A 25328-nucleotide genomic window follows, 5' to 3' on the forward strand; every position below is an offset into this window, starting at 1 on the left:
GGCGGCTGTGTCCCCGAACCGCCCGCGCGGCCGGTCTGCGGGGCTCCTCCCGCTCCACCCCACCCGCCCTCGCGCCCCCCCAGCTGATGACATTCCGCCCGCGAGAGGCGCCCCCCGACCCGCACCCCCCCCACCCCGCGATGCTCTTCCACCTGCGACACCGCCCTCGCCAGCGGAGATCCCGCCCACCTGCGGTGCCGCTCCACCAACCCGCGGCGATTACGGTGCCCCTGCACCCCGGCCACGAGACCCTCCGCTTGGATGCCCCTACGCCCCCGCCGGCGGCGCGCCTGAGTCCTCGGCAGCCCGGGCAGGCCCCTCCCGCGCGCACGACCCCGCCCGCCGCCGCCCATTGGCGCTCGGGCCGGGCCTGGCGGGGCGGGGCGGGGCGGCGGTTCCGAGCGGGCCGGGCGCGCTCGGGCCGGGTCCTCACTGTCTGTTGCGCGCCCTAGCGAGCCATCGTTCCTCGGCCTCCTCGCCATGGACAGCAACGTACCCTCGACCCCCAGGGGGTCCTTAAAGTTACTGGAGCACCTCTCCGGAGCCGGCAAAGCCATCGGCGTGCTGACCAGCGGCGGGGATGCCCAAGGTGTGCGCCCGCCCGCCCCCTGGACCGGAGGAGGGACGGGAACGGAGGGATGGGTGGGGACCAGGGAGAACAGGGGAGAGGAGATGGGGGGACGGGGAAGGAGAAGCGATGCGGGAGACCGGAGAGAACCGGGGAGCAGAGGCGGTTGGGAACAGCCCTTGCGCCCGGAACGGCCCGGGCATCTGCGGGGCGGCGGGGGCTGGTGGGGTAGCCTCAGAAGGAGTCACTGCGGGGTGCGGTGCGGTTGGGGGAGGGACGGATATGGCGGTAGGATCTTCGGCCGGAAGATCAATTCATTTTCCACCTCCGCGTTTAAGTAGAGACTGACGGTCGGGCCGCCTGGAACGCCCTCGGAGGTCCCTGTGGCTCTGAGGGGTGGGATGAGGCGAGCGTCCCTCCGGAGCTACCTCCGATGCCGCAACGCCCACCCCAGCTACCAAAACGTCGTGGGGAAAACGGCTGGGTCCCCGCGGGGCATCCCGGCGACTCGCGCCCCCAACGCGGCGCGGGCGGAGTCCTGGCTCCTGCACGGCGGGGCGCACGGGGGTCCCCGCCTGCTGTTGCCCGGGCGGCCCTCGGCGCCGCGCGTTGCCGCTGGGAGATTTCAAAAACAGGTTTCCCCCGCGCTTACCTTCTGTCGTCTTCCGGCTCGTAACAAAACCGAAAACTAAAATGGGTCACCAGGCCCTGCCCGCCAGCTTTCCGTAGACTGGAAGGACCAGGAAGCGGGGACTCCGGGACGTCACCAACGCTCGGGGCGCGGGCTCGGGGCTTCCCCTTCCCCAACGTGGAGGCTGATTTCAAGGATGCTGGGTCCCCGGGACGCGGTTTCGCTGAGACTATGTAAAATTTAAGAGGAAGGAGTGACACGGTCGCGCCCCAGCCCCCTCGCCGTGGCTGCACGCGGGGGCGCCGGGGTTCCCAGTCGCTGGGGGTTCCTGGTCCATGTAGATTCCTGGGTGGGGAGAACCGACCACTAAATAGAGCAGCGCGTCCCAGGGGAATTCGGCCTCGGAGCCTTAATGGTCGCGCAGGCTGGAGACGTGTTCCCGCAGCTGGATTTTGGTTTTTATTTTCCGCCTCCTATTTCGAAGCCACACACCCTGGAGGGATGCTCGGGACATGGGCCCAGTGCCCTCGCCTTCTGTCCACTTTGCGGGTGACCTTCCCTTCGCCCTTGAGCGGGGCGGGGCCGGCGCGGGTGCGGCAGGTCGAGGCTCTGTGCGCGCCGCCCCGCCCGCCGCGGGCGCGTACGTGATGCCGGGCCTGTCGCCGCCGGTGCCCCTCGGCCCGCGACACCGGCGCCGCGGCATCCCCAGAGTGCAACGCGGGCCGCAGGAGCGTGGGCAGCGGGCGCTGATGGGGTCCCCAGGGGGACCCTGTCGTTCCACGAAAGGCTGGACACCGCCCGCACCCCACAGGCCCGCCTTCCTCCGACCGCGGGAAGCAGGGTTGCTGCACTATTAATACTGTAGTCAAGTGATGCCCAGTATAAAGGTCCCTCTGTCTCAGAGAAAGAAAACGTGGTACAGCGAAGACCGGATTGGAGAAATAAGAGCACGACTCGAGATAACATCGCCGGCGTTGCTTAAACGCCGCAGGATGCTCGTGCAGGAGCGTGCAGGAGCGGGCCGCCCGGTATGGGACCGACAGCGGCTTCCCGAGGGGCTTCAGAAGCACGTGCGTCCAGAGACCTCGTGCTAGGACAAATTAGGAAGTGCCTTACGCGATCTTATCCTGGGTCACTGAAGAGAAGAACCTGGTGGTTCAGGAAGAGGAACTGGTCTCTGTAAGCCCTGCAAGATCAGGACTGCGAGGTTATTTAGAATTAAGGTGCTGTATTTGTTGAAAAAAATACTTTGAGCTCCCTGTCCCAAAGTTTGCTGAAATACTTGGTAGTTGGTGTACAGGCACGCTTGAAATTATGGGGCGGTTGGCAGAAATTCCATTTTTTTCTGATACTTATCCTGGTTCTGCCACTTGTGAGGAGTTACAGATATTAAAGTTTAGTAAGTCCATACCTCTTCTCTTCCATGGAAAAGGATACTTTGAAAACCAGTATTCTATGAAAACGTTGCTTGGTGGGTATAGCGGCAGGTTAATGGGAGAGATGGCTGCTCTTAGCCCCTCAGGTGGGATCAAATACCATGTCCTGCTCTCGGCCCTGACGTCCCTGGGGAAGCCAGTCAAGGCCAGTTGTCTGGGCATGGTTACCCAGACAGAGCTGAAGCACCCACCCATTTTTTTCTTAGACCATACAAACAGCCGAGTCCTGCTGTGTTTGAGCATTTGGACGCATTTCTTTTTGAGGAAGTTCGCTTTGAGATATTCTTAGAGGTCCTGGTTTTAGCTGCAGGTGTTATCCATTGTTCTCCCATTCTGTTACCATTTTTTCTTGACTCTAAATTTATATCAATACTTGATTTTCCCTGAGATAGAAGGATTTTGCTTGTAGCTAGAGATCCAGGACACAAAAGTCTTAATTTTAGGGTAGTTTTCTAATCAGATGTGAAATTATGGTAAAATTCTATGTCGAGATGACTGTAGCTAATATTTATTTGGCACATTTTATTTACGAGGAGCTTTACAATTCTTACCTCTGAGCCTACTTACATAGTCTGCAATAGGTATTTATTTAGAGGAGGGGAGAAAGACCCACAGAGAAATAAGTAACATAGGTATTCATGTGGCTCATCCGTGGTATGGCAGGATTTAAACCACGCTCTATCGGATCTTATTCCCAAGTGCTCTCCACTAGACCATGTTCTTAAGAGGTCTTTTTGATGAGTCTGTACAATCTGGTTCATGCTCAAAACTACACAGATGACCTCTGGGCAGCTTTGTGGAAGAGAAAATGCCTTTTTACAGTGAGAGCAATCAAGGTGGCTGAAACAAAGTAACACCTGATACCAAAGTGAAGGACTGTTTTTTTATTCCCCCCCAATGGAATTTATATAATTATATAAAAAAACGTAAACTCTCCTATCTGTGTTCCTGACTCCCCAGCCCCTATATTCAGGAAGAATATTTCTAAGACTATTTTTTTTTTTCCTTGTCCTTTGGGTATCTTCTCTTGCCACAAGAAATTTCTGAAAATTTAAATTGATTTTCACTTTAAGCTATAACAAGTTCCACATTGCTGGATGAACAGACTTACCATGACTAAGTACCCAACCCCAAACAATAGTGAGTCACACACCAAAAATGACTCATCATTTTAGACACAGGTTGTGGCTTCTGCAGGGCCTGGGGTGTGGCGGACCTGGGAATGCTGGGAAATCCAAGTGCATCCCTAGGGTAGGGCAGATATGAAAGCTGAGTTCTATTTGCCTATGGTGAGGTGAACATTAGTACAGTATTTACAGAAAGTTCACATAAATTGAGTATGTGTAAGTCTTTCCAATTGTAGTGAGAATAACTAGCATTTATTGACCGCCTGTTAAGTGACAGGCGCTAAGTACTTCTGGTGCTAACTTATGCCCATTTTACTCAGGACCAATTGAGGCCTGAGATGAGCTGGCCTCCCTGAGTTCACAGGGTTGAGTGGTGGGGCAGGGCCCTGTGTCTGCAGTGAGAACTTGGGGGCCGGGCAGGTGTGTTCACCAGCACAGTGCTTGGCACTTGACAGGCACCCAAACATTCATTGACTGCTTCCTCCGGAGTCTCCACTGAGGAAGTGTCAGGTCACTAGGACTTCTAGCTGTCTTCTTTTTTCATGAGGTCATTTAGGTGAACTAAACCCTCACTAATCAAAAGTACTCATTTTATCCTCAGAGCAATATGTGTGAACTATTAATGCTTCAAGATTAGGACTTTAAGCTGCAGTCAGAAGTGTGGGGTTCCAGCAGACCTGACCCAGGTGCTAAGTTGGTTCTTCCATTTGATGCGTATTTATTGAACCGAGTTAGAGGCCTGCTTGGACTCCTTCATGCCTGGAGTTCTGCTTGCCCAAGAGCCTCTGAGATGCAAAGCGTGGGGGGACCCTTTACCATCCTGAAACTCTGAGCATATGCATTCTTTAACGGGACCTTTTCGGTTTAAAATGCAATAATTAATTTAGCAAGATGTATTGGGTCTAGGAGGCAGTTTGTGAATTATATTGTAACCCGATTGTACTGTGGGATATTCATGGAATTGCATCATTTTCTGTAAATGCAAATATCTTTGTGTGTCATGTTCAGATGACCCTAGACATTTTGTCATCTTTCAAAAAAAGTACGTTTTTCTCCTTGACTGCAGGAAACTAAAAGCTTTTGACACAGAATTCCAACCTGTATCAGGGAGAATTAGGACTACATAAGCTCTGTCAATTGGCTGGGCTGTCAGAAGCAATTAAAACTAGAAAAAAATAGGAAGACAAGGTAGCAACCTGTTGAGGGCAAACATCAGGATACAGAAGTGTGCATCCCCTACAACGGTGATGGTGTTCAAAGTACACATTCGGATAAAGAACAGATGGCTCTGTGTTAAGGCAAAAGTTGAGTCCCTTTCTGAGTTACTCTTTTTCAACAAGCTTCCTCTGGTGCTGTGTTTTTATTTATTTATTATAAAGTATCTGCCAGGAAGCTCCAATTTCCCCCACCGTTCCTCTGCTCTGTGCATCTCACCACCCTGTACTGTGTTTGGGATTACAGTAATTGTGCTTGTCAGGATGTAAGAAGCCACAGAATGCGTGGCAGAACAGTACCCAGTCTCAAAAGACTTATTTTTATAGGCCCTGCTTCCTGGCTCTGCTCTCTACTAACGGTGTGATAGGGTCTCCGTTTTTTCCCTTTGCAAAGTGAAGGAATTGGGATCACTCAATCTCTGTCTGCTGCCCCCTCCCTTCCCCAATTCTTATCATCAGTGAAAGCCTTCAGGCAAAAGTGTGCAGGAGAGAAGGCAGGGCTGTCTAGGCTGTCAGCCCTACGCTGAGTGCCCATTAACTACCTTCTCCATCCTCAAGTGCTTGCAGCCCCCTGAGGGATCCCCTTGGAGGCAGATTCTGAGTGTGCAGATCCAGCAATCACACTGCAGGATGCTGGAGCTGCTGGCTTTGCTGGGTTTGCAAACCCAGGAAGATCAGTTCCTTGGAGGTTTCTCCAAGACAAGACTATCCCAGTAGCTTCATAGGATTGTTTTCTGAACTTGGCCAGGCATTTTGACTTAGAAGATTCATTATATAGGACTCCTCACCTAAAATGTTTATGTAGGTAATCTGGTCAGAAGCTTTGTGATTAGAGAATGATTGAAAGGGGGCTGTTTAGTAAGCTCGGGCAGTCATTCCTTTGTACTTTTTCAGCTCTGGATAAATATCATTGAGATTTTATTTCTGTTTTTATGTGGTCATTCCACACATGCACGGATCACCCTCTGTGTGTCAAAGCTTGTGTTAGACAGAATAGTGGAGCCACTTCTCTGGGAGCTTCCACTGCCGTGATGGGGCAGACAGACTGTGTTTTACAGCTGGGGCTGCTGAGAGAGAGAAGGAAGCAGGATCTGGGGACACAAACTCCAGGGAAGCCACTGGTCAGGGACCTTTGACCCAACCCAAAGATGAGGAAGGAGCCAGCAGGCCACAGCTGGGAAGGCCAGGATGTAGGGGCCTGTGGGGGGATGGGAGAGAGTGGTATGGCTGAGATGGGCAAGGTCCTGGGGAGCAGGGAGCGTTGGGCCAGGTGAGGACTTTGGATTTACCTTCTGTGGACTGGGAAGCCACGTGGGGCTTACTGGCTGCCTCTGATAAGGGCGGCTTTGTGGAAGGTAGGGGTGGGGAGGCTGAGAGCCCAAGTATAGGGTCTCCTGAGGAGCAGGATTAGGCCATACATGGAGGGTTGTTGGGCTGGGCCCGGGGCAGGATAACTTGTGCCCACAGTATGCCCCCCTTGGGAGGGGACCAGGGGGCTCGAGTGTGTGGGGCTGTGGAGTGGATAGGTGCTCATCTATTGCAGCAGGGAGAAAGAGTACATGAGCACAGGGAGACACAGGGAGGTGGGTGAACGGATACTTCCTTACAGCAATGCTTATAGGAGCAGAAGTTGGAAAAACCAGGGAAAAATCATCCATGGGAAATTGCTTCTGTGATGGCACCTGAGTGATGGAACCTGAAATGGAATATTCGTTAGTGATTGATGAGGAACACTGTATTAAGCTATGTGGCAGGTGCATCCAGTATGCCCAGTATCAAGGAGCAGGTGCAGGAGCAGCTGTCCAATGGGAAGGAGGCTCACATTGGGAGCCAGTATTATATTTGTAACTTCCAACGATCTGGTAGCCCTGTTAAAAAAAAAGTAAATGTTAATGTGAAAAGTATGTTTTATCTAACCCACTGTTTAAATGCATAATCACTTACTGGGTGGATTACTAGTAAGATAGTTTACATTTTTACCACACTGTCTTTGAAGTCCAGTGTGTACTGATATGGCACATTTCGAATTGGACAAGACCCACGTGTGGTCTAGAGCCACAGATGGTGCATTTCTGCCTATATTTAAAAGATCCCTATGTGAGTGTTTATGTGCAAGTGTTGAGTGCAGGGTATGGCTGATGGTGTCACGACACTGGCTGCGGACGCTGGGACGCACATGCTGTAGGCACGCTCCGGCCTCAGGCCCTTTGCTTACCTGGAGTGTTCTTTTCCAGATGTCCATTTGGCTAACTTCCCTCACCTTCTTCTGTTCTCTTCTCAATGTCACTGTTCAGGGAGGCGTCCTCTGAGCTCCCACTGGACAGCTGCAGCCCCATCCCATCCTCCCACTCCCAGTCCCCCGCCCTGCTCTGCTTGGTATTCCCCCCCAGCTCTTACGACCATTTGCCAATGCGTAGAATTTATTTATCCTGTTGATTGCTCATTGGTGTCTTCTGACTGGAACAGGCTCCACCAGGGCCAGGGTCTTTCCCTATTTTGTCAGTGACATACCTGACAGTGCCTGGCAGACAGTGGATGCTCCATGCACATGTAGTGGACGGATGGACGAGTCGGGAAGACCTGCTTACAGATTCCTCTCAAGTTCTCCCCCAACCTTAACCCAGGACACCATTGTTTGGATGTGCCTGAGGCCAGAGAGGCTCCCAGCTGGATGACTTGGAAGGACAGGGGACCATTCCCCTTAGGACCCCCACCCCTCCCTGTGCCTAAATCACTCAAAGAGAATGCTTTATAAAGGACTCTAGCAGCAAGAGTGAGATAGGGTGTGTTTTAAGTCCATTTTCTGACAAACCAGTAAGAGGAGTGAGCGACCCAACTTTATTTTTTAAACAAGAAATTTAAATATTGCAATTAGAAAGTGGCTGACTCTAGGCCTGGGGAATCCGCAGCAGAAGTGTTCCAGTCCTGTCAGAAAGGGTTAAGTGAGGAGATATATTTCACTGTCCCATAACAGGCGCCAAAATGATGAGCCCAGATTATCTTATTAGAACCAATATATTTCTTGTTTTGTTCTTCTTAAGAATATTTGCCATTTAAATTTTATGAGACCATAATCTCAGGAAGCATTTGGAAACTGATAAGTCAGCCTCAGAGCAGCCAGTACACGAGAGTTTACCTAACACTTTGTTGCTAGGCTGGGCTGTGGGCACAGGAGGGACTCTGACCTAGGGGAGGACGTTATCTTGTGGCTGTCTTACCTGCACACTACTTTAGTAAGAAGCCTGTTTAGAATACGTAGTATTAAGAAAGTTATTTAATGGGCCGAGCCCGTGGCGCACTCGGGAGAGTGCAGCGCTGGGAGCACGGCGACGCTCCCGCCGCGGGTTCGGATCCTATATAGGAATGGCTGGTGCACTCACTGGCTGAGTGCCGGTCACGAAAAAGACAAAAAAAAAAAAAAAAAAAAAGAAAGTTATTTAATGATCTGTCCTTTCTGTTTCACCGAGAGTCATCATCTTGATTTCTCACTTATCTGCTCTCTCATCTCTACACTGGTTCATTTTTGGTTTCCATAACAAATTTATAGCTTCCCCGAGGACCGGGGTTTAGATATGTGTAAGTTATGAAGAGGTTACTTTCCAAATATTAGGACCCTTGCTTGGGAGCATTTAGGACTGTCAGCAAAACTGACTCCATTTTAGCCCTCCCCACAGAGCCTTGCAGGACCTGGTGAAGGGTCGTTAGAACGACTGACACGAACAGTTGCTGACTGTGACCAAGGTAGATGAAGTACCAGCAGGACAATGGGCCCACCTGGCCCCCACATCATTTGGAGCTAGTTACATTAATCTTGTTTAGGAAGTGTCTGTATAAACCTGAGCTTATCCTTGAGATGGCACAGAGAAGCTTGGCATGTGCCCTTGGGTCACTGTCCACCTGACCCATTACTCCATAAGTAAGCTACCCAGTGATAAAGCTCTTACCTTTATCTCATGGAATGGCCTATTTCATTGTTGGGCCTCGAGATACCTTTCCAGTTAGGTGGACAATCTGCCCTAGATCCACCTCCAGGAGGGAGGAGGATTACACTTTCCCACGGAAATTACAAAAGTTGTTTGATTCCCAGATGAGGCTACAAAAACCAAAACAAAACAAAATGAATTAACTTGACTGTGCCTGAGCTATTTGCTAAAACAGCAGCTCGAGTGTTGAGTGGCAGGCCCTGAAGCGGCCCTTCATTCTGACAGCTGGGCTGAGTGCCTGGGCCCCAGACAGTCCTGAGCAAGATGATGAAGCGGGGAGAGTTCACCCGCGAGACTGAAGCACCCGACTGCAAGAGCTCACGTCTTGATCCCAGTTGTGTGTAGAGGAGTCATCAATAAATATGACCCTCTCCCTGCAAACCCTTCACTGAACGTTCTTCTTCGGGCACCTCTTCCTCCAGCTGCAACCTACAGGCCCCACACGAGGCAGCAGTTTGCAGGCCTGACTTTACACCAACTCAGAGGAGAGTTAAAACCAAAGAGGCCCTGCCCCTAAGCAATTAAATGAGAAGTTGGCTTCAGCAGGCATTTTTTCTTCAATGTGGTGATTCTTTTTTTTTTTTTTTTGACGGGTAAGGGGATCGCAACCCTCTGTACCGTGTTGACTGCACCATGCTCAGCCAGTGAGTGCACTGGCCATCCCTATATAGGATCCAAACTCGCGGACTCGGTGCCATCAGCACTGTACTCTCCTGAGTGAGCCACGGGGCCAGCCCCCCCTTTGGTGATTCTAATGCACAGTCTTTGTAGTAGAGGAAAAAAGGGAGTCTTCTAAGTTAAAATTAGACTAGGGTTGGAATTGCAGCTCTGCCACTTATAATTTTGTTACCTTTGGCTAATCAATTTGTCCCCTCCGAACCTCACCTTTGTCATCCCTCCAGCCGGCATCAGGACCTGGGCAGGATTCCTGTGAGGATCAGCCCAGCCCTCAGGGCTAACTCTGGCTGTTACTCTGTGCTAAGTCAGGTTGCGCCCTGCTCCCCCCCCCCCACCCTCGGCCATCCTGAACTAAAGGGGGAAAGAAAATGTCCAGCTGGCTCTATTCTATTACCCTGTCTTGCAAGTGAACAAAAGCCCTTTTGGGCTTAGAGCTGTGCTTCCCACATCTCCTGGGAACTGGTTAAAAATGCAAGTTCTCAAGCGACTCCCTAGCCTGAAAATCCCTGGGGGGTAGCCCAGCCACCTTGTTGGGGCAGGCCTGCAGGGGCTGCTGCAGGCGGGGTGAGCAGCTGCTGGAGAGCAGGCCTGCCATTCTTCCCCAGACGAATGCAGGTTAATGGAGGAGGCTCGGCTGCAGAATCCAGGCAGCGGGGACAGAGGTCGGAGCTGGGGCACTTTTTTATTCTGCACAAGAGTCTCCTGGGGGTTCCCTTCTGTATCATGTCCAGCTTTTAACGGTTTTATTCCTGCTGCCAGTTATTTTCCACTGAATTTTCTAAAATCTTCAAGTTTGTTCACTTATCATGGGGTCATCGTGGAAATGGGGTCTTCAGAGAGCAGGAAGAGGGCGAGAAGACAAAGCCCGTGAGTCAGGTATTAGTTGGGCGGCTCTGTCACCTGGTGCCCAGTGCTGTACAGCGTTAAGTGTGCAGTGGGTAGTTCGTCTGTTACAGTGATTGTAGCATAAAGTCCTGATATGGGGGATTCTGTCACAGGGGAGATCTGTTTTTATCCTTGTGGTTAGAGTTCAAGGGTCGAGGCACACCTGACCCTGGCCATGGTGCCCAGGTGAAATGACGTGCCACTGGTGTGAGATGGGGTGGGGGTCGGGCAGTTCTGACCTGCCAGGAATAAGGAGAGTCAGGTGGGGGAGAAGCCAGGCATCGTCTTGGAGGTGCAGGTGTAGTAGTCGAGTGCTGGAGGATGAGGACGGGCAGCCGAGGAGGAGCACGGGCAAGGCTGAAGTTCAAGCACAGGAGCTCTGGGTGCCACTGAGAAAGCAGCGTGGCCCCAAATCTCCACCTGCGAGCTTGAATTTTCCTCCCACAGGCCCTGGGAATGCGGGGGAGGAGCATGGCACATCTGTGCTTCAGAAGAGAAATCACCAGACACAGAACTTCTCAAACATATTGTTGAAAGCAAAAAGAAAACACACGGGTGAAGACACGTGCAGCATGCTGGCAATGCAGCAGCTCCACCAGGCTGTCCACGGGGACGCTCACGTGGCCCTTACCTTATCTGTAATGCTTTTTAACAAGAAGAATGTGTTTGTAAATAATTTGTGTATAAACAAAAGAGAAAAAGCTGTTTTGATCATTCTGGCCACGGTGTGGATGATGTCTGGGGAGACAGCAGGAGCCAGGGGGAGGTGTTAGAAGACGGTGTCCGTTTTGTTGGCAGGAGCTACCGAGGGTATTAGCAGCACCCAGCCTGAATGACAGAGGAGGAAGTCGTGTTGTTTGTTCAGCAGGAGAGAGTGTGGGGAGGAGAAAATTGTCAGGAGAAAATAAGTTACTGCATTTTGAAATACTGAGCTTGATGCTCTTGAGAGATGGCCACTAATCAAGTCAGTAGGTTATTAAAATTCTTCCTGTAATAAACCAGGTTTGACTATGAAGTAAAAAGACTACTAGATATATAGGTACATGTATACATAGATACTACTATATATTAATCATGCATTTATCTCTAAGAGGTATACTCCCAGGGTTTTTCAGCTAAACAGATACTGCCATTCAAAGTTGTAGCCTTTCAGAGCCAACAGTCTTATTCCAGCACTTCAGACCTGGCCCAACATAAAGGAAGATTTTTAACCATCCCTGAGCTAGTTTATCAGACATATATACACAAATGTAGTCTGCTAGTCTGCACAGTATACTCCTGTACAGCTGCAGTTTCTTTCATTTGTCTATTTATTTTCCACAAGTATCACTCACTCAATCACCCACATCCCCCAGTAGCATTAGTTCTCATTCATTTGCGAAATCTAAATTTATGAAGGAGGGGGGTTGGGACTGCTGGATGTCTAGGAGCAATTTGGCTGGGAGCTCCCGTGCTGCTCATTCTGAAGGCCAAAGCCTGCATCTTTCTGCACCATTCCGTGTCACGTCTCTCCCGGGACCCTAGCTTGCAAGCCAAGACTGTGATGCAGGGTTCCTCGGGCCTGGACGGTGGTTCCACACCACGGTGGCCACTCCAGCAAGTTTTCAGCTTCCCACAGCGGAATTCAGTAGAAAGCAAAATTGGGTTTACTGACTTTTATGATGATACATGATATGACACTGCCCTTAATTTCTTTTTGTAAAGTGTAAAAACTGTCCTCGATTTATCTTGGTTTCCTTGATTATTTATAGTACGCCAATTTAGTTTAACTTCTAATAAAATTGCATAATTTCTTTGTGTATTGAAGGCCATTGCTGTTTTTTTATTTTTTTGACACTGGTAGTTGGTGATGACATCATCAATTTTTCTTCTCAAATTACAGACCAATTGGCTTTTTCAGTGTCAGTTTCTTTGAATTTGGCTAACTGTAATAAACACCCATCTCCTACGTTGTTTTGTGGCTGGATGGTGCTGCCTACAAGTTTGCTCCAATCCGACGTGGTGACGTTCTTAACTGGAAGTGCGCTGGCTCTTTTACAGTGACCCTCAACCTGCAGGTGCCTGCTTAACACCTGCTGTTTGTCTTTATCCTTGCCGAACCCTGGAGGGGTGTGGGGTACCCATTTCTCATGTTAGGAATTGGGGCGTAGGAGAGGTTGTGCCATGTACCCTCGGTCAGGTTCATGGACGCAGAGGCAGAATCACCTGCGGGGCCCTCACTAACCTTGTTCCTGTTCCCATTGCAGGTATGAACGCCGCTGTCCGTGCCGTGGTCCGCATGGGGATATACGTGGGCGCCAGGGTGTACTTCATCTACGAGGTCAGTGCTGGATTCGCACTCCCTGGCTCTTTGAGCCCTGCAGGTGCTGTGGGCCAGGTCCTGCCAGTGGGGCCGTCACATTGGAGGGTGTCCTCGCTGCTCTACGTGGACACCTGGTGTATTAGTCCATTTCTGTTGCTTATAACAAAATACTTGAAACTGGGTGATTTATAAAGAAAACAAAATTTATTGCTTACAGTTTTGGAGGCTGGGAAGTCCAGGGAACACATTAGGTGAAGGCCTTGGTGGTGGACAGTGACCCAGGGATCTCATGTTGCAGGATGGTGGAAGCAGAGAAAACAGAGAGAGAGAGCAGAGAGAGTGAGAGTAAATCTCCTCTCTCTTCTTTTAAAGCGCTTAGAACCACACCCCTGACCACCATTATTAATCCATTCACTATGGCATGGTCCTGCAATCTAATCATCGCTTCAAGGCCCCACCTTTCAATTACCATAATAGGATTTCCCATCCTCAGCAGTCACAGTGGGGGTTAAGTTTTGGGGGGGCATTGAACCCAAGGTACCTGGTCGGCGCTGGGAGTGCAGTGACGCTCCCGCCGCGGGTTCGGATCCTATATAGGAATGGCCGGTGCACTCACTGGCTGAGTGCCGGTCACGAAAAAGACAAAAAAAAAAAAAAAATTTATAAAATATAGCTTAAAAATGAGAAGGGAATATATAGTCTTTTAAATTACTTAATTCCTCCAAAATCACTGTTAGTATTTTAGTCGATTTCTTCCTGTTTACATATGCAAAAGACTGGAAGGAAATACATACATTATTAAAATGCAATTATTATAGCAAATATGTTTTGTATATGTGTGTTTTGCCTACCATTATATCATGACTGTTTTCTGTTTGCTACATGCATTCCACAACTATTGGTTTAAATGTCTATGTAATGTTCCATCAAATCCATGGCTCATCATTCACTTGACTCTTTATCTGCTCCACCATTCCTGTATCATTGGACTGTTTAGGTCATTCTCCACTTTTCAGCTGTCACAGCACTGCAAGGTCTGTATTAATATTAAGGGTATTCAGTATGTGTATCACTACCTTGATCCCAAGGTATAGCACTGACTGAGTTAACAGGGTGGTCATTACAATGCATTGCAATGTGTCTTGCCAAAGTGACCTCTGAAATTTGTTCTAGCCCCTCCCACCCCCAAGCCATGCACAGCAGAAACGGTGGCACCAGACCCCCACCCCCGATTATGTGCGCAGCAGCCTAGTCTACTTACTCCCCAGAGCTGGCGCGATTCCTGCGTCTGTGTACTAAGTCATTTTCCCCTTTGTGAAAAGGCTGTTCATGTTCTTTGCTGGAAAGATGTTTTTTTCCCTATGCTTTGGTTTACCTTTTTTAAAAAAAAAAAAAAAAACAGTGGGTATGTGGTTTTTGCTTGTATTTATCGATTTGGGCAATTTTAAAACAATGAAATCTAACCATAGCGTTTCCAGACAATTGTTTTATCGTTGTACATTTGGATCTTTTTAAGGTCAAATTGTCCTGGTGAATTTCCATTCCTGGACTCCAGCCCTGATGGCTGCTGTCCTGTGTTCATCAGTGTGATCGAGCACACTAGACACGATGCCACAACCACCACCTTTCACTTTTCATTCTCTCCTCTTACCTTTTAATTTGCCTAGATATGTACAGAGTCACTTTTTTTTTCTTCTGATGCTGTTGCAGGACGTGCATGTGCATATGGGGTTGGTGCCCTCTGCCTCTTCCTTTTTTGGGGGATGGGTGAGGGGTGATTATTCTGCCTTGGACCTTGAGAGAGGAGGCTGAACCCTGGCCTGAGAGCAGTTCCTAATATGTAGATGTGGTTTTAAAAAGCTCTTTGGGGCTGGATCAACCCCAAAGGTTTTTGTGTTATCATGAGCACACTGTTCTCAAATTCACGAAGACTTAGTTTACAGTTCCCAGGCAACCTGGTGATCTTTAATGGCAGCAGCTACAGGGCTCGTTCCCAATAATACCGCAGTTGTAGGCTGAGTGGAGGTTCCTTTGCGACAATGACTGATTTGATCTTCGCGGTGACTTTGTGGGGTGCAGGAGGGAAGGAAGTTATTTCTGTTATTTCATAGTTTAAAAAAACTAACTGGTTGTAGACAGTTGACTTTCTCCATATCACTACCCACCATGTGCAGGGCAGGGAAGAGAACTCAGCTATCCCCAGGGGCATTTGCCAATGTTTGGAAACATGTTTTGATTATCTCGTTATTAGAGGGGGGATTGCGACTGACATCTAGTGGGTAGAGGCCAGGGACGCTGCCCAGCACTCTGCAATGGACAGGACAGCCCCCTGTAAAGAGTGACCTGGCTCCAAGTGTCAGTAGTCCCAAGGCTGGAGAAACCCTGAGGTAAACCAAGGGCCAAATCTGTAATTGGTTTGAATGTTGTTAGCTGGGGAGGGGTTGGGTGGGAGCTGGGCTGGATCAACTTTGAGTAATGTTGCTCAGATTCGAGGGCTTTGTTTCTGCGGAGGCTGCTGTGCATGTTTTTTCACTGGTCACTGTGTCCTGTAGTCATCTCTCTGTGTTCTGGTGACATTTAGATGTCTTCAGACCTGTCCCAACCTGACATGGCACATTTCAAAATTAAGGAATTGGTAGGAAGCACATCTCATATGCCGACACCTGAGAGGATTTGGGCCTTTTTTGAGGTAAATCAGATTTTGTGTCTAGTTGTCAGCGAGGAGAGATGGGGTTCTGGGGCCCACGTTGCTCTACAGATGGTGCGGTGCTTGCTCCGCTGTTCTTTTTGGGGTGAGAGAGAGGCTAGCCAGTGTGAGCTCCTCTGCCTGCCCCGTCCCTCTGTGGGGAAGGAGGTGCCCCGACTCCGATCAGATCTCCTTTTCTTTAGGGAAATATGAGGACGTTGGGATGTTGCTAAAGAGAATCCCTTTGTGCAGATGGTGTTCCTGGACCACTGTAGTTTTCATGCTCACTGTTTCATTGGTAATTGACACCAGAGATAGACACGTCTTTGGGAGCACAGGTGAATGTAGTGCTTGTGGCTTTGGCACAAAGAATGAACAGGCTTTTGAAATTCTGCATTACTGGAAGGAAAGTGGAAGCCTGGGATCGGCTCATTGGGGCTGGAACCACCTGTCTTGAGACAACAGGACACTTTTTGGGACACGCCTCCCCAGTACGCCCAAAAAGAGATTCTAGTGCGTGGGTCCTGTTCTTTATACCCCTCCAGAAGGATGGTCCATGCATTGACCATACCTTGGGACTCATTTGAAACATAAATTCTCAGTCCCACCTCGGAGCAATGGGTCCTTGCCCAAGTAGCAAAAATATAATTTTATTGAGTTGAATCAGTTTGGAATGTCATCTTCTCTCTATTACAGATGTAAAAATCCTGTATCTGTGACTCGAAAATCCAAAACACCCTAAAATGTGCACATTTTTCCTACTCACTTGGCAGCAGAGCCCAGCCGAGCTGGGGTGAGGTTGCATGTGATCCCTGCTCACCCCGCCTGCTGTGACGGTTCATGCCTTTCTCGACAGAGATGGATTGATGCGGGGCACACTCCTGAGAGTTCCAGGGTACATGTGCATAATGTCCAGACTGATTTTTAAAATCCCAAACCTCCTGAGTTCTGGCATGCTTCTCACTCCTGGTGTTTGGGTAGGCAACTGTGGGTGAATGAATTAAACTTCCAGCCCTGGGTCCTTGTCTATTCAATGAAGATAATATTTGCTGATCTGCCTCGCTGGTAGATCGGCAAATATTCAAAGCTCTTGGAAAAGCGTTGAGCGCTAACAGGGCAAAGGGGCCATTTGAGCACAAGATGGGGACAGGATGCCTTTGACTCCACTGGCTTGTGGCCAGGCCCAGATTCAGGGTCCTCAACTGAATTAAACTGCTCATAGACCTTCTCAGAATTGCAGAAGTCTGGCTGTCCCCCTGGCCCACTATCCAGGCCATGCCCACAGGCTGGGTCTTCTTCCTCAACCTTGGCACTATGGCATTTGGGGCTGGGTGGTTCTTGGGTGGCAGGGGTCCTGTGCACTGTGGAATGTTGAGCAGCGTCCTGCCTCTACCCACGGGGGAGCACCCCCACCTCATGGTCATGACATCAGCAAATGCCCTTGGGGGAGCAAAATCACCCTCATTGGGGACTACTGCTCAGACCTCTTTGGGCTCGGATTTAGAAGATGCTTGATTTTATTTTTTTAAAGCATCATTCTGTAATTTATCCAACATGTTTGTTCACTTATAGTCTAGTTTGTAAATTTACCTAGAGCTTTCCAGGTTACCAATAGACCAAGACACTTAAACAGGTTTTTATTAATTACTTAAAGATTTTTTTTTTCCTTTGGTAGAAAGTGTGTGAAGAATGTGTTAATCTGAAAACACTGGCATTCCTGCCAACAGTCTGGCACTTGATTAGCCTGAGCTGTTCTGCCTGGCGGCTGCCGGTGACTACTCACACCCTATAAATCTGGGACAGGGCTACGTGTGGCGCATGCTGAGCCTTTGACTCCATTCTGGGGAGAGACAGGAGTGTTTGCAGATTAACCCATTCTGTTCTTCCCAGTGAGCCAGTCATTGATTCTTTTTCTCCTCTCTTAAGCTACAGGTTTTCCTTAGAATTCTGCAAATGTCTTTAGCTTCTTGGAGATGGCATGCAAAATCTACCAAACACTTCATACAAAAGGCTGGATGGATTACACTGATCCAAAGCAGGGTGGGGAGAGACATAAGGTTTACCTGGCGCCGCCATCCTGGCTGCAGGAAATTTGGCTCATTGCATTTAGTTATATATGGGTTCAATATCCTGTTGTTGAAGGTTATTCTGCAGATTTAAAAATCATTCTTATTATAGCTCTTTAATTACGACTAACTTGGGCTGGCCAGTTAGCTCAGTTGATTAGAGTGTGGTGTTATAACACCAAGGTTTAGATCTCTGTATCAGCCAGCTGCCATAAAAATAAAAAGAAAAAAGATATATGACTAATTTAAGAGTCTTTTGTCTTCAAAAACAAAAAACTTTGAACAGTTTGGTGCTGCTCTGGACTGGGGTGATTCTGATCATTTTAGCAGCTTATCTTTTCATTGTTAAAAGCAACACAATCTAAATGTGTTAATGAGTTGTGTCCTCATCATCAAAGAGAAATCCACACTAGGACATGGAAGCAGGTCCTGGGCTCTCTGCAGAGTGGCTGGGAGGTGACCTTGCCCAGCGTGCCAGCTCTGGGTGCAGCTTCCAGGCAGCAACATCCTCCCTGGCATCCCGGGTTTACCCCACACTGGCCTTCTTTCTCAGCTTGAATTATCAGCCTGTAATCTTCACTTCCCTTGTTCAGGGCCCTGAGCATTTTATGGCTCAACCTAATACACTCGTAATAAACAAGCTTTAATTTACCGACTAATAGATTGGTATCACCCTTCCCTTCCTAATGGAAAGAAACCCTCTATTTGCCATAAGAAACATTCTTTTTACTTCTGGATAGGAGGAAAAATCTCCTGCTTTCACAGTGTTTAAAGTGAGGAATGTCAGGCTTTTGACAAAACAAACAAAAAGCAACCTTTGTACTCAAAAGTGCTGGTGCTCCCCCCTCCAGCCCGAACTCTCTGCAGTTGATTTGTGGCTTGAGGAAGGGCATGCAGGTGTCTTCTCTGTAGAAGTTTCGCAGTCTGGATGATGCCTGTGCTCTTGGGATGTGTGGGCAGTGATGGCCAGTGGAACTACTCAGCAGGACAAAGAACAGGTGGCAACGTCGGTGCTGACTCTTTGGTGACACGTCTGGTTCTTTTATCCCCTGTCTGACCCCTCCCATTCCTGACTCTGGTCTCCATCTCCGCCCCCCCCCCCCCCCCCCCCCCCCCCCGGCAATTTTGTAGAGGCCAAGCAAGGTTATCCGCATCTCATTCGGTGACACCTCTTTGAGATTTAAACATAACTATCTCTACGTTTTAGCTTCCTTGAAGTCAAAACTACTCAACAACTACACGTCTGCCTAAAAATAATGATAGCGATCTCTAAAGGTGCAGCCATGCCGTTTCTCATGTGTAGCTGTTCACCTCCAACTCTTGCAGGTCTTCACCCAAACTCTACCCTTTTACTGACATGCATGAACGTTTAATGAGTTGGGTGTGTTACCAAGTCGATTCACAAAAGGCCAGTTCACGTGACCTGGGTCCCTCTGCATGTACCACCTTTTCATTGGAACAACAACTGGTACACCTCTAGGGTAACAATCATGATTACAGGAATGAAGATTATCTTTTATTAAACGCTTATTCTATTTCAGATCATGGGCTGAATTTTTTGTGTGTGATCTGAGTGAATCCCCACAACCGTTAACATCATGCTTGAGGCTTTGGACAGTCTAGTTAGATTAACACTTTCAAATCGCCAAAGACTGTGATCTTCCTCCCCTGACTTTTGCAGCTTCTGCCCCCACTGTAGTCACGGTGGGGTAGAGCCCCACCGAGGACTGTGCTGTGGGACCACCACCATGACCGGCGTGGAGCTTGGGAGCTGCTCTCTGTCCGTGGAGGAAGGGAGACTCTGAGTGAGTCTCATTCTCTGTGCCTGCTGGGCTTACAGCATGCCTGGAATTGTGTCCTGTTAACTTTGGCTTAAAAAAATCTAATAATGCCAGAGGGCTAAATAAATCATGTGTTGTGGTTCCAAAAGAACCAAGTACAGGGCTATGCAATGATTTGTCTTATTCTAACCTATTTTAGAATTTGAGAGTTGACTGAATCTCACCAAGGACAAATCCTAATGCTGCTCTGTGGGCATTTTCCATGAAGTAGTTAAATCAATGAGCATGTCTTCCGGGGCTGACCATTAAGTCCTCTGGATTTAGCGCCCTGGGTGGGGAAGTGAGCAGGGCTCTGGGTATGTGTGGGAGGAGCGGTGTGATCTCAGGCTCTGCATATCAATTGCCTATAGGCAAAAGAAAGTCCAGTTCCTGAACTTTGAGAGAGTCTTCTGCTGCCACTTTTTCATGAACACCTAGTTTTGAATCCGATGGTGCTTACTAAGTCTAAGACTAGACAGCCATTCAGAGCCGGCCTCCCTATATACTTATTCTTGAGTTCTGTAAGTTCTATAAGCTTTAATTTATTAAGGAATAAAGTAGGGGAAACTTAATTCTATAGGAAACAGAAAACATCTGTTTACTCGGAAGCAGCAAAGCCTGGTAGATAAATCTCTGAATGCAGTAACTACATCCATGGGAAGGCAGTGATAACTCACTTCAAAAGCATTTTCTAGATATTGTTATCTTCAGCGGCTTGTTTTCCTCTGGTAGTCAGAATGTTTGCCATGAGAATATTTAGTTTGTTGACTGAAGAATTCAGGAAATGAGATTGGAAAAAGCATAATCCAGCAGAAGATATATGGATCCACAAACAATGTTCTAAAAGAAAAGGTCTGCTTTGCTGTAACTGGAAAGCATAATTTCCCTTTGGGTCTTTACTTTTTAAATATATATGAGATCTCTTAGAAGAGAAAGCTACCTTTGTATGGGATAGCTCTTACTCTTTTTGTGTGAGATTAAACAAATGCCTAAAAATACTGTCCAAGACCACCTCTAAATATAGCAATGTCCTCGAAGTAATCAATTAGGAGGCTATTTATAATTTTTAGACATTGTTCAAAATCATTTCAAACAAGAAGTTAAAACGATGTCAGAGCCTCTGGAATGTTCTTAGATGTGATCAGATAACTTGATATAAAAAGTTCTGCCAGATGATGGATTTAGACACAGCCAGATTGGATTCTCTCAGGTTCAGTTTATGAATTAGAATCAATGAGACAGAACTATTACTTTGGTCAAAAACTAAGCATGTGTTTTAAAGGTTTTATGGCTTTGAAGGCCAATTCCAAATGGGAATTTTCTGGGGCTTTGGCTATTTTAAAACAAACATTCTTCCAAAGAAGACTTCAATAGAAAAAACTCATCTGAATTTACACATTATAGTGCATGTGAGTAAAATTAGTCTTAGTTTAGGAATATCTCGTTTGCTAGTAGAAGACAGCTTACAGCTGCGTTGGTAGATATTTTTCAAATGTTACATGGGCTCAATGACTTTGCAAATTTGCAAAATAAAGAACAAGTCATTTCCTAGCAACTGAGCCCATGTGTGCAATACAGAGTGAGCTTTGAGAGTAAGACTGATGGAGTCCTTTTCATTTTTAATTGCTTCTATTACTGTATGCATTTATGCTACACAAAATAGTCAAATTATTTTTGGAAAATATTTTACTTTTCAAAATATGTGTTATGGTTGCTAGAACGGTTTTCCATGTTATTACTCCAGAAGCAAAGGGATTTGTAAAAACTAAAAATGTTTTATTAAATTAGTATGTAAACTCTGAGAAATAATAAGGGGAAAGGGAATTTTTCTGTTCCCAGAGTGGCATATTAAGTAGTGAAGTGGCACAGGGTGGTTGGCTGGGAGCAGTTTCTGTGACAGCAGGTGCTCCAGAAGTCCTCTGAAGCTCAACACTGTCAGATGTCCACAGCCGAGTCTTAGTCCTAAGACAATCTCGGGATGCTTTGGCCACCTCAGTCTAGCTTTCTCTGTTGGTGCAGGGGCTGGGACCAGCTCCCTTCCCCTCAGTCTCTTTATCTACCTAATCCTCAAATGCACAGGAAGTACCGTAGCAACTCTAGGTGTGGGGCTCTACTAGGTCTTCATTTTCCATTTCGTCAAAGTCCCACGGTTGTCTCAACTCCACCTCCCGCTCTGCCCAGAGTGGCCTGTTTTATGCCTGCTGTTCTGGCCTCGTTGGTAGGGATATGTTCTCTTATTCCCAGAAGTAGGCGAGTTTGGATCAGAAGACATCAGCAGTCTATGCAGGGTCCATTTCAGCACCATGCCGTAGGGTCTGACGCTCGGACCCAGGCCACGTGCCCCTGAGCTGCATAGAAGTGAATCTGGGAAGTCAGGTCCACCACACATGGTGGTTTGTTCAGTGTTGTTCTCATGTCTTAGGAACGGCATGCTGTGCTGTGTGTGCAGAATGAGGTCCAGTTCTCAGCAGAAACCTATGAGTTTGGCGCTGGTAAAGCTAATTAGAAGGGCACCCTAAGGCTAGGATTTCTACCTACCTATCTCCCTCTGTCCGTCCATTCATCTACCTACTTACCTACTTACCCACTTACTTTTAATACTTGTTTGAAATAAAACCCCGGGAGTCACCTAGGGTGAGGAGAGGATATGTCTCTGCATTTGGCAGCCTATGTCTGGGCAATCGCTCATGGGGACAGACAGCTTTCACACAAGGACACCATGTCAACAGTGCCTCTGGGCAGAGCCCTTTGCATAGGCAAGCGAGGCTGGGCCAGTTCTCTCTCATTTGTTACCATTGCCATCCACAGGGACAGCCACACTGTGCTCTGTCCCATAAGGGAAAGTGGCTACAACTATACACACTGTAAGGTTTTCAGAGAGGGGGAAACGTTAATAAACAGGTAACAGTGATCCTTTAAGTTAGAGCAGGGTGTGTGTAGAAGGTGCTCTGCCGTGAAGGCTGGGCCGGGAACAGGCAGTGCTCACACCCTGGCCAGGGCTGGGAGAATGTGTGAGGAGGCATCTGGGGCTTTGCATCCTCAGTAAATGGGGAGGTCTCGCCAGCCTGAGACGACCTGCTCTCATTTTTCTTGGTTCTATTCCATTCCATGCCATGTTTTCCTTTTCTATTTGTCATATAGATAACTATACTAGATTATATACACACGTGTGTATGTATTTTTTATGGAAATTTATATTTATAAATACACAAATTGACCAGCCACAGAGGTGCCTGCACTATTGATTACTGTGTGCACAAGGCTCCATACTCAGCGGGCTGATTCATTTTTAAAAACCTTTCTTTCTTTTCTTTTCCTCCCTTCCTTCCTTCTCTTGAATTTCACTAGGTAGGGTTTTTGAATCCACACTAACAATCTGTAATGATCAAGCTTTTCTAAACATTTATAGTCTGCTCATTTTTAAGGTTAAATACTCTGGCAGGTGAGTCGTGTAGATGAGGAAGCACATGAACATTTCTGCATTTCTTAATCTTGTCTCTTCTCTGGGGGAAAAAAGTGAGATGCATTTAGAGATGAAGGTGATTTTCATTGGGCTTCTAGGAACAAGCCTATATCGTTATGCCAGTTCACTAAAAATCTTCCCTCAGTCAAGTAAAGTGTCGCTAATTGGAAGGTAAGGCAGATTGAATTATTATTCAGCTGTGCTTTTAAAAAATATTTAATATGTATCTAAAGTAGCCTGGATTGCCTCGGCCAGTTGAGACCCTGACAAAATGCTTTCATGATGCAATGTGATCGACAACACGGTCTGCGTGAGTGTTTGCGTTAAGTTATGAACTGCAGGGCAAACGTGTCCCTTTGCAGTCTCTCAGGAGCCACCAGGCCCTGGCAACCACTTTATCCCCCATCGCACTCTTTGCGTGGGTCTGGGTGGAAATCTGCCTTGTTAGAGACTGAATGTAAGAGGCTCTACGACAGTTTAAGACTTCCACACAGCAACACACAGTGTTTTCTCGCCACTGGGCACTCAGGAGCTGACGTTCATTAACATTTGTACTTCCGCCGTTTGTGACTTACAGATCAATCGATGTTATGGCAAAGTTCCACCCATTTGAAAAGAGATTTTCATTTTCTCATCCAGGGTTACCAAGGCATGGTAGATGGAGGTCCCAATATTGTGGAAGCAGACTGGGAGAGCGTCTCGAGCATCCTGCAAGTGGTGCGTACTGTGTTGCCATTTATCTGTTCTCTGAGTAAGCAAGTAGCTGTTTTAGTTTGAAACCTTTTACACTTACCCTTCGGTAATACTTACCCCAGATTAATGTGCATACCTGGCATTATTCTTACCTGTATGCGTGGAAAGAAAACATCCTGAATTTATCTTTATTAAATTAAAGAAAAATAAATAAGAAATGAAACGAAATGAAAATGTGAAATGATATAAACTCAGGAATTATCTTTGCTATAAAAAGTTATGTGTTACAGCTAGTGTACATCCTGGTGCCTGTAGGAGATTTTTGCTTTTTAGACCAGACTAGTGCTGAGGCTACCTTAGTCTGCCAAGGCTGTGTGTTCAGTGGCAAATCTCATGCCTGCTGGGTTTCTGCATGTCCCTTGGCATTAAGTGTAACAAAGCCTGAGAAAGATTCCTTCTGGCAGCCTCCAAGGGCTGTGGGTTTAATGGGGACACAGCATCCCTGTTCTGGCCTGAATCAGGGCTAATTTCCTTGGTGTGCACAAAGATGAGGTAATTACCTCTTCAGGCGAAATAGTTGCTTACTTTGAATTTAAAAGAAATATCCCTAAGGACGTTATGCCTAATAAATTCCTAGAACACTTTAGCTTAGTGTAGGCTCCAAATCAGTTGTAAAATAAAGAGATGGCATGGAGGGAATGGACTTCAAGAAAAGTTTGTGGTCTGCTTTTTTAAAATGTATGTTTTAATCCCTGACTCATGCTGAGTACTTTTTAATAGAAAGAAACCAAATTGGTATGTTCACTCTGAAGATGCCAGTGGAATGTTGTTTCAGTGCTGATCACAGACTCTGCACTTGGGATCTCTTTAGCTCTGCTGCACCTGGACAGAAGGTGGAGGCAAATTGACATCCACCAATAATTAGGTGGAGCAATATTTGCAAGCACAGATGAGGACAGTATTGGCTGAATTCTAGATGGGAGAGTATTTCCATTCTGCTATTGTGAGTGGGATAGGAAAATAGGAAATACACGTGTGGTTGAAGTGTGTGTGTGTGTGTGTGTGTGTGTGTGTGTGTGTGTGTGTGTGTGTGTGTGTGTGTGTCATTGTCTTTGTGTGGTGTGTGTATGTATCTCTAAGTGTGTATGTGTGGTGTGTCTTTGTGGTGTGTGTGAGTGTATGTGTGGTGAGTGTATGCTTGTGGTGTGTGTGTGGTGTGTGTGTGAGTACATGAACAGTGTCCTCTTATCTGCAGCTCTGTTTCTCGTGCTTTCGTTCACAAGCCTCTGATCATCTTATCTCCTGAGGCTGGTGTTTCTGGGCTGCTGACTCCACCCCCAGCTGTGACAAATCACATGATCCTGCACCTGCTGTCTGTGGCACAGAGCGCGGGGCCCCTGCACACAGCCCTGCATGCTGCACCTCCCAGTCAGGCCCACCTCTGCAGCGCTGAGTCTTGTGTTGTCCCAGCACACAGTACTAAAATCACTAATTCAGGATCGCTATGGGAGGTGGTAGCAGGAATCATGCTGAATGAATTCCACTTTTATTAGTAACCTCTTTATGATGCTTTGACCAATTGAATGGTGGCAATTTTCATGTAAAGACACCTGGATTTTCCTGGCTTGAAATAAGTCTTCATAAATTAAAGTGAGTTATGTGGCATGTCTAAACAAATACCATCGTGTAAACATGAGGTACGCCTTCAGCAAGCCAGCTCCTGAGAGATCTGTCCTCGATGCTAAGACGACACTGTCCATAAGCACCTTGCTTTAT

At 47.6% G+C, this 25328-nt stretch overlaps 1 protein-coding gene across 1 annotated transcript in view; it reads left to right on the top strand.

The window, feature by feature from the left end:
- Positions 1-421: 421 nt before the first annotated feature.
- Positions 422-25328, top strand: part of PFKP (phosphofructokinase, platelet) — a 59212-nt gene continuing 34305 nt past the window's right edge. The window contains exons 1-3 of the mRNA XM_063098790.1: positions 422-589; positions 12769-12842; positions 23499-23576. Of these exons, the coding sequence (XP_062954860.1) occupies positions 481-589; positions 12769-12842; positions 23499-23576 (261 nt within the window). The 5' untranslated portion in view covers positions 422-480. The remainder of the gene's footprint in view (positions 590-12768; positions 12843-23498; positions 23577-25328) is intronic.

Source organism: Cynocephalus volans, chromosome 6 (genome assembly GCF_027409185.1).
Source record: "Cynocephalus volans isolate mCynVol1 chromosome 6, mCynVol1.pri, whole genome shotgun sequence".
NCBI classification, from domain to species: domain Eukaryota; kingdom Metazoa; phylum Chordata; class Mammalia; order Dermoptera; family Cynocephalidae; genus Cynocephalus; species Cynocephalus volans.